The sequence below is a fragment of the Podarcis gaigeae genome, assembly GCF_964106915.1.
Source record: "Podarcis gaigeae genome assembly, chromosome: 2".
Taxonomy (NCBI): domain Eukaryota; kingdom Metazoa; phylum Chordata; class Lepidosauria; order Squamata; family Lacertidae; genus Podarcis; species Podarcis gaigeae.
Window position 1 is genome coordinate 80,130,844 of NC_139679.1, and position 13,627 is coordinate 80,144,470.

Genomic DNA, 13,627 nt, shown 5'->3' on the forward strand with positions numbered 1-13,627 from the left:
GTTATGTTTTGTCTTCATTTAATATAGCTCCTCAGTGTTCAGTTAGGCAAGAGAACTGTTCTGCTCAAGTTCTAACAGACACAACTGATCCTAGCTGCACAGAATATGCCTACAGGATTAACAAGAAGGTGCTTCTTTTAATTTGAAGGAAATGGGTAGCTACATTTTTATAATGTGACACTCTTCTGTAAGAATGGGTGGAAACTTCCAACTTAAATCAAAGTCCGCAGTTTTCTTCCATAAATGAACCTGAATTGTTGTTGTTTAAAAAAACAGTTTAACTTATCAGAACCAATAATGTAATAGTATCTACTGGTGGCAGTGTCTCCTCACTGGGGCATATAACCACCCTGCTTTACAGTCTGTGGTAAGTAACGCTTTGGGACCTCATCCTTCAGATATTGTTGGACCCCAACTCCCATAAACCCCGATCAGTATGGTCAGTGGTTAGGGATGATGGGAGCTGTTAATATAGGAACACCTGGAGAGCAACAGGACGCCCACCTCTGGATTAGGTTGCTGTTAATATTCAGGATGTTTTGCTACTCCAGACAAGACTGAAAATGCCACCTCCATCTGCTCCACAGCCCCGTCTCCAGTCCAGACAGTTGTGCATTCCCTGCTAAACATTGAAAAGCATCTTGAGAGGTAAGAATGATGGAGGTGGGACGGGCAAGGCAGGAGGTGCTTCAAAATTACTAGGATGAACATAGTCTTTTTACAGGATTACAGCCCATTCTTCTACATGCTTACTTAGTAATATGTTTCCTGGTATTCAATGGTCCTTACTCCCAGGCAAGTGGACATAGGATTGTGCTGTTAATATTAACCTCTGCACTAATCCTTCAATGCGTAGTTTTCACAAAATGCAGGAAGTAGAATTAGGTTTTAGTTTGCTGCCTATGAAATACAACAATATACACAAATCAGTGTAGCCAATATGCAAATATTCCTCTAACCCAGAATCCTGCTCCTACAGCCATGAGTAACAGGAGCTAGTTTTCTGACCATTTATATAAAAAGCAGTGACAACAACAAACTCAGCACCCATAAAGTCAACTCTAAACTTCATTCAGAGAAGCAGGCTCTTGAGGGTGGGGAGGGGGGAGTCAGCTTACTGCACAAGGTATTTTTCATAAGTGCCAGAGGCTAAGTGAAGATGAATGTTCAATATGCATCCTATAAAGCATAGTCATAAACTCCAGAGCTGAGTAATGATGGTACACACTTGTAGCAGAGAGTAATAATGGGCCTCATTCAATATACAATAATGTGATACTAAATATTTATCTGCCTGTCAAAAATTTAAATGAAATTCTTTCCATTGCAAAATATGCTGTGCACATATATCATAAACTAGCCTTCAAGAGGGCAGGTGGTGTAAAAGGACTAACTTAAAATTACAATAATTACCTGCAGATCTACTGTTGCCTAAAAAACCTGATTATCCTGTGTTAGTGAACCTCTAGTTTCACAGACAAAAGCTGGGAGTCAAATGAGAAAGAAGGACACTCTTTCTGCATAGATAGGCCAAATTCCCTTCTGGGCAACTTTCTGAGGACTGCATGGCAGTGGTAGATGGGGTCCGGGACAAAATGATGTAAATTTTACCTTTGTACAGTATACTAGTTTCTGCAGATATTCCTGCACCCCTCTCTATCCATCTATTAAACTTGAAGGACACATCCCAGCAAGCTCATAGTATGTAGAATGCATGTATGAATGAGAGCAGTGAGGGGTGCAACCTTGGAAGAGTGGGGAGACTTCTGAGGGCCAGATAGACAGATCTGGGGCTCCCCACATAACTGCTTTAAACAACTTAGCCCTGGAGAAATAGAATACATGTGACTAGTTAATAGGGTTGCCATATTTCAAACAGTGAAAAGACAGAAAAGTTGTTGAGCTTTTTTGCCATTTTGAGCTATTTTAAGGCAAAATCATCACTGCTGACATGGTGTGCCATACATCCAGATTTTCCAAAACATTTGTCCAATTTCTGCCTGTAAGCTGTTGATGGATGCGGTATTCCAGATATGTCTGGGAAATTCTGGGTGTATGGCCACCCTAGTTGTGCAAAGATTAAGTATCCAACTGGGAGTGGAACTAGCAGTGACCACAAACCCTCGCCCAACCGCTCCTCAAGATTGACATTCCAGCTGCATCAGAATCCAAATTCTCTTTTTCTTCCCCTTGACCTCTCCTCACTTTCCCAACTGTCAGTTCAAGGTTGGTTTCCTTCTGCTTGGGACAAGTACCCATGAAGGCACTGCCAGGCTACTCCTTTCTACAAGAACAACAAAACTGTCAGTTCTAATGGGACTAGTTAGTATGCAGCAGTGACTGGAGAACATGGCTACCCTCCCATTCCCTATTTCCACTACTACACTAAACCTTTGGTGCATTCCGGCTTCCAAATTTAATTCCAGAGTTCAGGCAAGTGAATGGCTGTATTCCTAGTTCTTCAATTCTTCACAGAATGGAACCATATGTCTCTGCTCATCTTCAGTCAGAGCAGGGCCGTGGCATCACAGGCAGCATGGTTCTCAGGAGGAAAGGCACATTTCATAAATCTAGTTTTGGGGGGCCAGATATCATTGATTCTACTTCAGGACATTTCCAATCCAATTTATAGTTCTGGGCATGAGACAGTGCAGCGAAATGCCGTTAACTATTAAAAGGAAAAGAAACCGCACCCAGCAGTTCCTCAGCTTAATGCACATTTTAGCAACTGCACATTGCCTGAAGAAAGTGGCCTCATCATTTAGTTCAGGCTATAAATCCTTTGCGACAGATCTGAGCCATTTTGCTAACGGGGTGGAATGAAATCCTATACTCTGATTCTGGCATGGTCTGCACATGAAAAGCATAGAAAACCTGAGGGTAACTTTAATTGGGCAAAATAGGGAATCAGGAACTCTACTAATCCTAATGCAAGTTTAAATTGGGAAGAGGTGGAGAAAGATCTCTAGTATGTTAATTTATCTTAGGTAATTCTTCTGTAATCACCTGTGCTGGTGTTGTTTCTGAGGAGTATTCATTATTTCTGATCTAGCCCTGTTTTTGACTCTGTGCCAGCTACCACTCAGTAAATATCTTCAGCTTTATTACCATGACATTTCCATCCCTTGGAGGAATGAGTTCATTCAACAGCTGATGACACAATTTAACTGTGATTTTAGCAGACTTATTTCAAGATGATCCATGCCAGTGTGTTTTGTAATCCTTACTAATGCTAAGCACTTAGCAAATACCCTGAACGCAGAAGGGTTGTTCTTATACACGCTGTGACTTTCATACTTGAACATCTAAAAAAGAAAAAGAAAAAGAAAAAAAGTAGTGTATGGGGATGAGTTTGGAATACATTACCTGGTAGGGGAAGAAACCTATTTATTAAAGCTGTAATACACTACAGTTTGTTTGTGCCAAATGTACTTTCCAGCTGGAGTTCTACCATTCTGGGAGTAAGAAAGGCCCTGTGATACTTGAGGACACCCTATACAAACAACAGGAGTGTGTACACATTTAAAACTCAGTGTGTATTTCAGACACTTAGAGGGTATGTATTTAGATCAATTTAGGAAGATCAGCATGACTTCTCATTGTTGGAGACAGCTATTAATAAAGGGCCTGAAGACAGGAATGCCTGGTGTGCTCTGGTCCATGGGGCCACGAAGAGTCAGACACAACTAAACGACAAGAACAAGGCCTTAGCTTCAGTCTTCCACTGGACCTGGTAAGTCAGAGCCAAGAATTTATGAATTTGGTTTCAAAGAACACTGTCCACAATGGAAATTTCTCCATGCAGTGAAAAGACCCATGTGGACATAAGAACATCAAGATTAAATATTTATGCCAGTGTTGTTGAAGAAAAAAGGTTGAAGAATCATTCTAAAATCTAGATGAATCTTAAGTAGGGAATTGCATTCACTGTACCCTCAATGCTTTTCCAGATTAATTTGAATTTAACACATACCTTGCAGATTCTTCAGTCCAGATACATAACAATGAAGCAATATCTGAGTAACTAGAACAGGAATGGGGAACCTCAGTCAACCTCAGTCAGCATTCCTTTCTGGGCAAACTTCTGAGGCTCACCTGCCCGTGATGGGCAAGGCAAGAGGCAAAAGTGGGCAGAGCAAGAAATGTAAACTTTATCTTTGTACAGTAGGCTAGTTTCTACATACATTCGCACACCCCACTCCATCAAGATAGGCAAGTGGCACTAAGGGTGCCAGGACATATTCCAACCAGGCAAACAGTCGTGGTGTGAAGCAGGGAAGGGTGTGGGCTGAGGAGAGATCTAAGGCTCAGATAGAGAACCCTCTGGCATTTGGCTCCTGGACCTCAAGTTCCTCAGTCCCAATATAAAAAAATCTACATTTAACCCTGGGACCCCACTGTCATGTACTCTCTGTAAGCAAATAAATAAATACCATATATAGCAGGTTCCACCTTCAACAATAAATAATGTTACTGTGCTCGTAATAACAAGAATCTATGAAATGTTGTAGGTAGGTGTCATGGCTGCCACTTGGGCACAACCACTGCATGTGCCTTTCCCTGTTCCATGTTCTCTTTCTTCTGGATTGCTCACTCTCTTCCAAGTATCACAGAAGGGGAAGAATAAAAGACCGATCCAGTAGTATGGAAAAGAAACAAATTCTAACCACACATCATTAAGTTTAAGCCAGTTATGGAAATAATATGCTGCTATAGAAATACAAGTTTAAGTGTGGGAAAATCCGGCAAGAAGCATAATTCAGTGACCGATCACAGAACATTCACAGGCTGTTTTCTGTGGCAGGCCATGTTAAAAAGGAAGGCAGCCAGTCTAGACACATCAGTATCTTCCTCTTGTAGTTGGACCCTCTTGTAGTTGGACTGTGTTTTGTCTGGAACCAATAGCTTGGAGAACCTTCAGGGTTCAGACTTCCCAAGGGTTCTTCAGAGCCACTTGTCTTAATAACAGTGTTTGGACATATGCACTATAGCCAACCACAGCTCAAGAGCAGTTAATATCCAATTCTCTACTGAATTCAGTGGAAAGAGCACAAAATTAGAAACCTTCAAAATGTTATGTGCCTATACATTTTAAGCAATGTGTGTTGTTTTTTACCAACCTCTTTGAGTTGACCCTCACATGGTTCCTATTAAAACGAAATGCCAATAAACCAACAAAACTATAATCAGCTGCTACCAACCCAAACACACTTTCTTTTTAGCTCTCTCTAGATTTGGGGGTGCTTCAGTTTCTCACAGAAAACTGCAACACCTGTATGGCACTAGAGTGTTTAAGCACAGTAGGTGCAGAAATTTAAAAGCTAGAGACATATTAGGTGGACTAACCAGGGCAACCATCATCATTAGAAAAAGGTCTTATATTTTCCCTCCCTTTCCTATTCCCCTATCACTATTTTAGTATCCAGAAAGAGGAGGGTTCATAAAGCAAAATAAAACACAATTTATTTTGGGTAAAAACAGAGCTTATAAGAATTTAACTCAGATGCCACTGCCTACTTTACTTGAAAGACATTCCTAGGGCAGCAGGGAGCCTCTGGTCGTCTCCCAATGAACTCAGTAGTCGTCTTTGAGTTAGAAGGAAATGCTATCCCCAGATGTAAAGGCTATTCCTTTGACAGCTGGGTGAGAAAACAAAAACATGGACATTGTGAAAAGACAGTTAACGTCAACGCCCCCCTGCTCTTCTTCCAGAGCCTTTTGTTGTTGTTTTTTTTATTATTATTATTATTATTCTATATTGCATTTATAAGTTTTCCCTTCCCTTGTTACCAATTTATACATCCATGTCATCATGATTATATTACAAAAAGGTTGAATGTGTATATTTAATCATTCTCAGGCAGTGCTTATGTGTTAAAGCATATCTTTATTTCTCAAGCAAATAAACTGTAGGAAACCAAACAAAACTTTGTGTTTTCAATATACAAATACAACTTTGTCACAGTATCTTTGTACGACTTTCAAATTTTCCATGAAATATTCCCTGCATTGACATTTTTTAAAGCATCACAATAAGGATTGTTCACAGTCACATACACTCAGTGTGTTAGAATTAGGCACTAAGATTTCTTGTTCTAAACTGCTCCCTGTTGAATGTTAATTATTAACACTAAGGGTTGAAAAGAAGGTGTTTATGATACAATTCCAACACCAGGCAGTGGGTGATATCCAATGTCACATCAGATAATGTGATGGGACCCCACTGCTCTCCTGCCTCTTGTAGCCCCCCACCCCATGTCACTGATCTATTCCAGGGGGTTCTCCAAATCTTCATGGCAGTTTTGTATCAGTTGGGGATTGTAGGAGGAAGGAAAAGAAAGGGAACGCCTATTGCCTGAGCAGAAACCTGTTGCACAAGTGGGCTGCCACAGCTGGATGTCACCCACAGTCCAAAGACCAGACCTAGAGAATATTCACTTGGTAAACATCACATTCTTTTTTGTTGAACCTCTGCAAAAACTTCACCTTTCTATTTTATTGGCAGTCTTGTTTCTTGGCAGATTGGCAATACTGCATTTGCACAGCGACCTACTTCTGGGCCCAGTAAATACTGAACAATCAGGCATTTGAGAAGCTTTGAGCTAGTGAATTGGAATTTAGAAGCAATTACTCCAGGTCAATCTTTGAGTTCCTTACTGCTATGGCATCAAAGAACCACACTGCTGAACTTCCCAGCAGCCATTGTATGAAAAAAAAGAAGGAAGAAAAGTCCACAAGAAACAATGTGACATTTCCAGTCCAAATTTATACCATACCACGTTCACGTGGGAAGGTCGCAACCGTATAGACAGCATAACAAAAATAAAAATATTTCCTGTTGCGGAAGTCAGTTTGTGAGGACTGAGCTGCTCTTTTGTGTACCCTCCCTTATTCACGTTTCCATGACACTCGTGCAGCACTTCAAGTATAAGAGTCCTAATCCAGGCCACAGTATCAGGTCAAGAGATGCTCATTGAAACTCACTGGCCACATTGGAGCCTTGGCCAATAAACCACAGTGGGCTTTGGGCTTGTATGAGCCCCACTCCCATGCACCCAGGAGGAATGTGGAAGCTTGCATTTCTAGTTTAGATTCATCACAACTTGCCATATTCTTCAGACTCGACAAACTGGAATTCTTTGTTGCTTTGGCTCACTGAAACAAGGCAACTTAAAACCATGGGTTATAAATCTGAATATTCTAATCAGCATTGGTCACAGTTTAGGATTCAGATAACTCATCCTTGGAACTACTTTTTTTTTTAGCACACAGGTGAGGAACCTTACTCTTGCAGGCCAATTTTGCATTTCCTTGTTTTGTATGGCCAATTTTGGCCCACCAGGGTGGTTTGGGTGTTCCCTACACATGGCATCATAGAGGTAAAGGTGGGGCTTGACTCAACCAAAAAGGCACCCTTGGCCAAAGCCTCCTTGTGCATCTTCCAAAGCATCTAATAACAAACTGATTGTTGGGAGCCTCTGAAGCACTGCACAAAAGCAGGAACACAGCAAGGGCAACCTTGCTGGATCTGGGTGTGCAAGAGAGCTCCCTGTAGGAAACTCTGTTGTGCACCCCTACTTGCTCAATTTGGCTAATTTTCTAAGTATGCAGCAGGCAGCAAGGTGCTGCTAGAACCAAGTTTTCCCCTTAATTTCAGAAGCTGTTTCACTGCAAACAAAGGGGGAAAGCTTGCCTTTAGGAATGCCTTGCCTTCCAGACGTTTGGCACTTCAAAGGATAGAAATGCCATTTGTAACACCAAGAGATTAACAGGTAGGTCACTTACCTGTCCAAATTTGACCCACGAGACCTATTTGGATAAGGATCTGGCCCATGGAACTAAAGACGTTCACCAGTGCTGATTTAGCATAATGCCCAAATGTGGCCAGTTTCTGTTGAGGTATTTAACATTTGCAAAGAACTAAAAAAATACACGATCACCCACTTTATATCAATATTATTTTCTTTAAAAAAGACTCAGCTTAAAATAAACTTTTCATTAAAATAAAACTTCCTGTTTTTTAAAAAAAACACCCTGCATAGTCAAATAATAACTATAATAAAAATTTCATTTACAGGTAAATAGCATAGGGTCTTGGTACTTGCAGCAAATGGTGAAATGTATGCTGACTATTTTTAGGTGAGAGGAGACCCTACTACAGTTCTTGCACAAAAAAGGCACAACTATTCAATAGTTATTACAGCATAACTACTTTCTAAACTGGAAAATTCAAATTATTTATAAGGCTAAAGGGTGTGAGAATGTAATAGTGCAGCACTTTCATTCCTGAGTCTCAAAATAAATTAATAAAATCTGTAACCAAACTAAAACTTTAGTCTTCTAGAAGCATATATCCCTTTCATGTTTTTGGCTTATGTCCTTGTATCTCTCTTCCTTATTTGTATTAAGCCTCATTATGAAACTATAAAAATACAATTTCCACAGGAAGTAAACAAACATATGCACTGCATTGATACGGACAATTAGGAGGTACAACTAGTATTAACTGGAAGAAAAGGCAAGCTAGATCAACACAGATACTGGGCATTACTCATAAATTCCTCTCCCAGCACCCAGATAAGTACTGCTAATAATGACAGATTGTGGAAGAGTAGATTCTACTACCCTTAAATAATGTGGGCATGGTGAATTAAAAAGGTATACAGAAATTTTGTTGCATTCGTCAAAGAAAGAGAGTTGCAATAAACAGCAAAAAGCTAAGCTTTGACAAGTTATCATCAGGTAATGAATTAGTTACCAGTAAAAGCACTAGTACTTTAAAATACAAACAAGAGTCTTTTGAGAGGTGGAAAAAAGCTCTGTCTACTGTGAAGCATAACCAGGACTCCACAGTCTGGTGGGAGAGCCGTGAATGCTGCCGGAAGATGTGGAACTGAAGGAAGGTGCAGATCGAGCAGGGAATCCTACATTTATAAACAAAAGGCAGAATTATTATTCATATATATGAAAAAGATGTTGCTAGATTGTTTGTTTCGTGTTAAAGATCTTCATGGAGTCACAAAAACATGATTCAGGCTAATGCTGTTCTGAAAATATCTCCTGTGTTATTTTTTTTTACCATTCGCCATCATTTAATGAGAAAAGCAATTGCATTCAAGCCTTATCAAAGGGAAGAAAAAAAAGCGCAAAAAAAGAAGAAGCTTGCACTAATGGAATGGTTGCTACAGCACTATGTTGAATGGCTCATATCATGAAGTAACTCATAGCATGGACAATGAGGAAGCACAGGTAGGCAAGCAGGTTGCGGAGTGCTGGGGAAATGCTTCCCAGAAAGAAAAGCACACATGCCAACATCCTGGCCATCTCATGACAATAAATCCTCAATGCTCAAAACTTCACACTCACTTGAGGGATATCTGCCTTGAGCAGGATGTAACATGGTAAGACTGAATATTAAATAACAATATTGAGAACAAATCAGGCAAAATGCCACGTCAACCAGCTATTCTGAATAAGTGTTCTACCAGCTAAGACCTATTTCTCACAAATAACACTTCAGATTGCAGATGGGGTCTCGCATGACTGAAAACTCCTCCACAAAAAACCCCAGCAACACTCCTCCATACAGAACATTAGCACGTCAGGTAAAGGCTAGATTAGAGTCCTTGTCCAGGTTTCCATGGAGAGAGAAGTTGTTTTCTATGGAAGAACATGTGTAGACAATCTGAAGTAGGAAAGCTCAGCCACATTTTATCAGGTCATTGAGAACTAGCCTTAAGATGACAATAGGCAGAAAAGCAGCTGGGGACCTACAAATGGTGGGTGGGGGAAGGGATCAACAACACTTTTCCTCCATCCCATCCTCTCCCAACTGCAGTCTCTGGGGCTGCTTTTCACTATACAGATAGTAGCTGAAGAAAGTCTACAGATTTAGTGAAAATGCAAACTTTCTTTTCCCATTTCCAAATGTTGTGTTCTGTGAATGAGAAGGTAGGGGCAACCTTTGACCCTCCAGACACTGTCGGACTCCAACTCCCATCATCCCTGACCAATGGCCATGCTGATGGGAGTTGGAATCCAAAAACACCCACAGCCACAAGTTCCCCATCCTGCTATATAAGAAAAAAGATGGGCAAAACATCTCTTTGGGGTTTATCACGAGCTAATTGACTTTCTTTGAAAGTTGTGCCATTTTAAGAAGAAGAGAGGATTTGGTTTAGTATTGCAGCTCTTCTTGTAGTTTCCTTTCATAAGCATGGAACTAAAATTAGTCTTCCCATTGGCTCAGAGGAGCCACAATTAAATAAAAAACCTGTGTGGGATGATAAGAGTCAAAATTGGCAAGTTTCAGTATTTTGCAAAGTACAGTTATACCACTTGGCTCAGACAGTCTACTCTGAGGGGAACGCTCTCCCTTGCTGCAATGTTTATGCAGTACAATAGTTTAAGCGCGAAAAGTTTATTTCAATTTAAAATGGTTTAAGATATGCTTACGTTGTCTATGCTCAGGACTCGTCCTTGGGAGAAAAGCTGGGTGAGTGAGCTGTTCCTTTGGTGAGAAAATAGCATAGTGCACTGAAAGACATGGCAGAACAAAGTGGCAGAAATTAATTTGAAATCACATAAACTTTGAAAAAAATAAGGGGGGTGGAGGGATGCTTCAGAACCCCTTGACACTTACCTATTACTGTAACAGCCATCCCTGCTAGTAGTGCAAAAAGTGTGAAAAACATGGCTTGATAGGAATCAAGGAAGTGTTGAAATAAGCTTGGTTCATCTGAGGATCATATTGAAAAGAAGATATATGGGTATCCATATTATAAATAGACCTAACACCCTAAACTGGTTTGAATCCAATCATGTTATCTATTTAAATAACACTATTTGATTATTTCAAAGTAACATTTGGAATGTGCATGCCTGTGACAGTTCAAAAATATATTTAAATGTCAATATTAATTGCTTTCTAGAGCCCCTGAAAATGTTATACCATTATCCTTAAAATAAAGCTATATAAATAAAGGAATCATCAGTTAAGAGTATGATGCTGTGCTTCCTGAGAGATCAGTGGTGAGTAAAGAGCAAAAACTCCCATGCATGCACCCAAACATAATTATGCAGAGATTGGTGCTTTCCCAGGTTGCTCTTTCAACTAAAGCCATAGATCTGATGCCACTCTCTGGGTCCCCTCCCTTTTGGAAGCACAAAGACCTGCCATAGAAAGGAAAGATTCTGGGATGCTGGTGAACACAGAGGCATTGAATACCAAACTGACACTGAATTTCTGAACTTTTTCAAATTAGGAACATTCTTTATGCAATAAAATCTATGTTCTAGCAATGGTACACTACCACATTTGCCTACATATAGCTTTGGAGATAAAACTTATGCCAATCCAGCACTAAAAAGGCTGACAATTACAATAACACATTTAATATTTTATTAAAAGGGACTACTACAATGGAAGGTATAGCTATAGAAAGAGAAACTTACGTCTCACTGATAAGGGTCTGTCAGATACATAAAACATTGTCACTGGGATTGTGATAGATTGGTCAGTCCCTGTGCTGGATATGGTAAGTGTAGTAGACAGAGACCCTTTGCTTGCAAGTCTTGGATCTGATAAGCTGACAGTATATGTTACATAACTAGGCAAGCCATAGGACCTTTCCTTCTCAAAGGCTACCACCAGAGGTGAGCCAGATTTCACCTACAAGATAAACACATATTATTTACTGACAGCACTCAGAGATAGAGAAAAATTGTACTGCGGGATAGTATCCCCTCTCTTAATTTGTCTTTGAGCCACTTGAGCCCTGTGTCAGATGCACAACCAAGACAGATCTATTTAATTTTTTAAAAATGTTATTTTCTTTCCCTCTTCTGATGGCACTTCTCTGTTAAAGAGAACCCTTCCCCTGGAAGAGTGAGCTCTCACAGATGTTCTCTAGCTGCTTGATAGACACCCTCTGCTCAAGATGACCTGCCATACCAAGCTGGACAGTCTTTTCTCCAAGTCACGTCAGCTGTGCATTTCTTGTATCTCTTTCTAATGGTGCTTCTATGGATTATAGTTTAACATCTGCAGCAGAGTACTATGTAGAACATTATTCTCTCTCTCCTGATATTCCCAAAGGTGTGTTATGGTATCATAAATCATTTTTGGTCTTCATTTGTTCAAGTCCCTTGCCAACTCTACCTTTCTGTATTAAAAATAGGGTAGCTAAAATGCAAATGGTATTCCCCCCACTCAACTTATGAAGCTGAATACCAATATGAGTATTTGTTTCCTTTAATGACTGCTTAAATTCTACTTCACACCCTTGGGTATATTCACATAAAGATGAACTTCAATTAATTTGACTTCTAATTTTATTAGCTTACTAATGTAACTAATTAAAGGAGAATTTGCACTGGGTGGCCTAGATCACACCCACCTAATTACAGGAAATCAAAACAGTAACTATGTGAAATATATATGCAGAATAGTGTAGTGCACAGAAATAAGCCCAAGCTGATCTAAGTTTGTGCCTCCTTTGACTTCCTTTCAGTGGTCTCTTTCAATGAATAAAATACATCTTAAAGTACCTGTTTTAAACTTATTTTTAACTTTTCATACAAAGATTAACAATATGATGGATATTGTCTTTACACCCCAAATTTCTGTTACTGCCTGAAATCCAATTTGCTTTGATATTTTCATTGTAGCTCAAATGTTGCTGTTTATTGGACTGCTGTGCGTGGTATCCACATTGGCTCATGGAAACATGACATTAACAAATTGAAAATACTGGTCATGACTTACCACAAGATTTTCAAGAATTTCAGTGGCTCCAAATATCTTCACATCAGAACTTGTGTAATGATTATTCAAGGCAATTTCAGTCTGATTAGCGTAAAATCCCGGATTAAATGGCACTTCGGCACTGATCCACTCTGAGAAATGGCTGCTTTGGACTGAAGCTGTTACAACAACAGCCGTTTTGCTCATACTCAGTTGTTTTAGCTGCTTGTCCGCAAGTCTGTGCATTGTGATGGAACAAGTATAATGTCCTAAAGAACCAAGAACAATTTGAATAATAATAGCTTGTTCCCCCTCAGTGTGCACTGGTACCTCGGGTTAAGAACTTAATTTGTTCTGGAGGTCCATTCTTAACCTGAAACTGTTCTTAACCTGAGGTATCACTTTAGCTAATGGGGCCTCCCACTGCTGCTGTGCCGCCATGCAATTTCTGTTCCCATCCTGAAGCAAAGTTCTTAACCCAGGGTACTACTTCCAGGTTAGCGGAGTCTTTAACCTGAAGTGTCTGTAACCTGCAGCGTCTGTAACCCGAGGTACCACTGTAGTTTTCTACACTGTGTTACTGTTTAATCTTTTGCACTCCAGTCCTAAGCATGTTTATTCAGAGGCTCAGTTAATGTCAATAGGGCAACCTTAGCATGAAAACACCACAGTCAACGTCATATGTAGAGTTGACAAAAGAGACAGTGTTCTGTGCTTGCAAACTGAAATTGACATGAGCGAAGAGCTTTCCAGGTCCAGTGTTTTACACTGTTTTGAAGCACTGAGAAACAAGGGTGTTTGCAAACACTGAAAAGCAGCTTGCTATCACCCGCTGTGTTGTCTTCATTTAACACTGCAGTTCTAGCCAATCATCATTAAACT

The 13,627-nt window shown here is 40.0% G+C and overlaps 1 protein-coding gene and 1 long non-coding RNA gene across 7 annotated transcripts in view; one reads left to right on the plus strand and one right to left on the minus strand.

Moving 5' to 3' along the window:
- The window catches only part of LOC310838951, a 59,603-nt gene extending 53,676 nt beyond the window's left edge, over nucleotides 1-5,927 (plus strand). For 4 of the 6 annotated variants that reach the window (XR_014561243.1, XR_014561244.1, XR_014561245.1 and 1 more), the window contains one exon: nucleotides 588-5,927. This is a non-coding gene — a long non-coding RNA (uncharacterized lncRNA). The remainder of the gene's footprint in view (nucleotides 1-587) is intronic. The other 2 variants (XR_014561246.1, XR_014561247.1) reach the window with 2 other exon arrangements.
- The window catches only part of NUP210 (nucleoporin 210), a 95,012-nt gene continuing 87,252 nt past the window's right edge, over nucleotides 5,868-13,627 (minus strand). Inside the window, exons 36-40 of the mRNA XM_083726897.1 lie at nucleotides 12,767-13,014; nucleotides 11,455-11,671; nucleotides 10,643-10,738; nucleotides 10,456-10,536; nucleotides 5,868-8,924 (exon numbers count right to left, since the gene is read on the minus strand). Of these exons, the coding sequence (XP_083583023.1) occupies nucleotides 8,824-8,924; nucleotides 10,456-10,536; nucleotides 10,643-10,738; nucleotides 11,455-11,671; nucleotides 12,767-13,014 (743 nt within the window). The 3' untranslated portion in view covers nucleotides 5,868-8,823. The remainder of the gene's footprint in view (nucleotides 8,925-10,455; nucleotides 10,537-10,642; nucleotides 10,739-11,454; nucleotides 11,672-12,766; nucleotides 13,015-13,627) is intronic.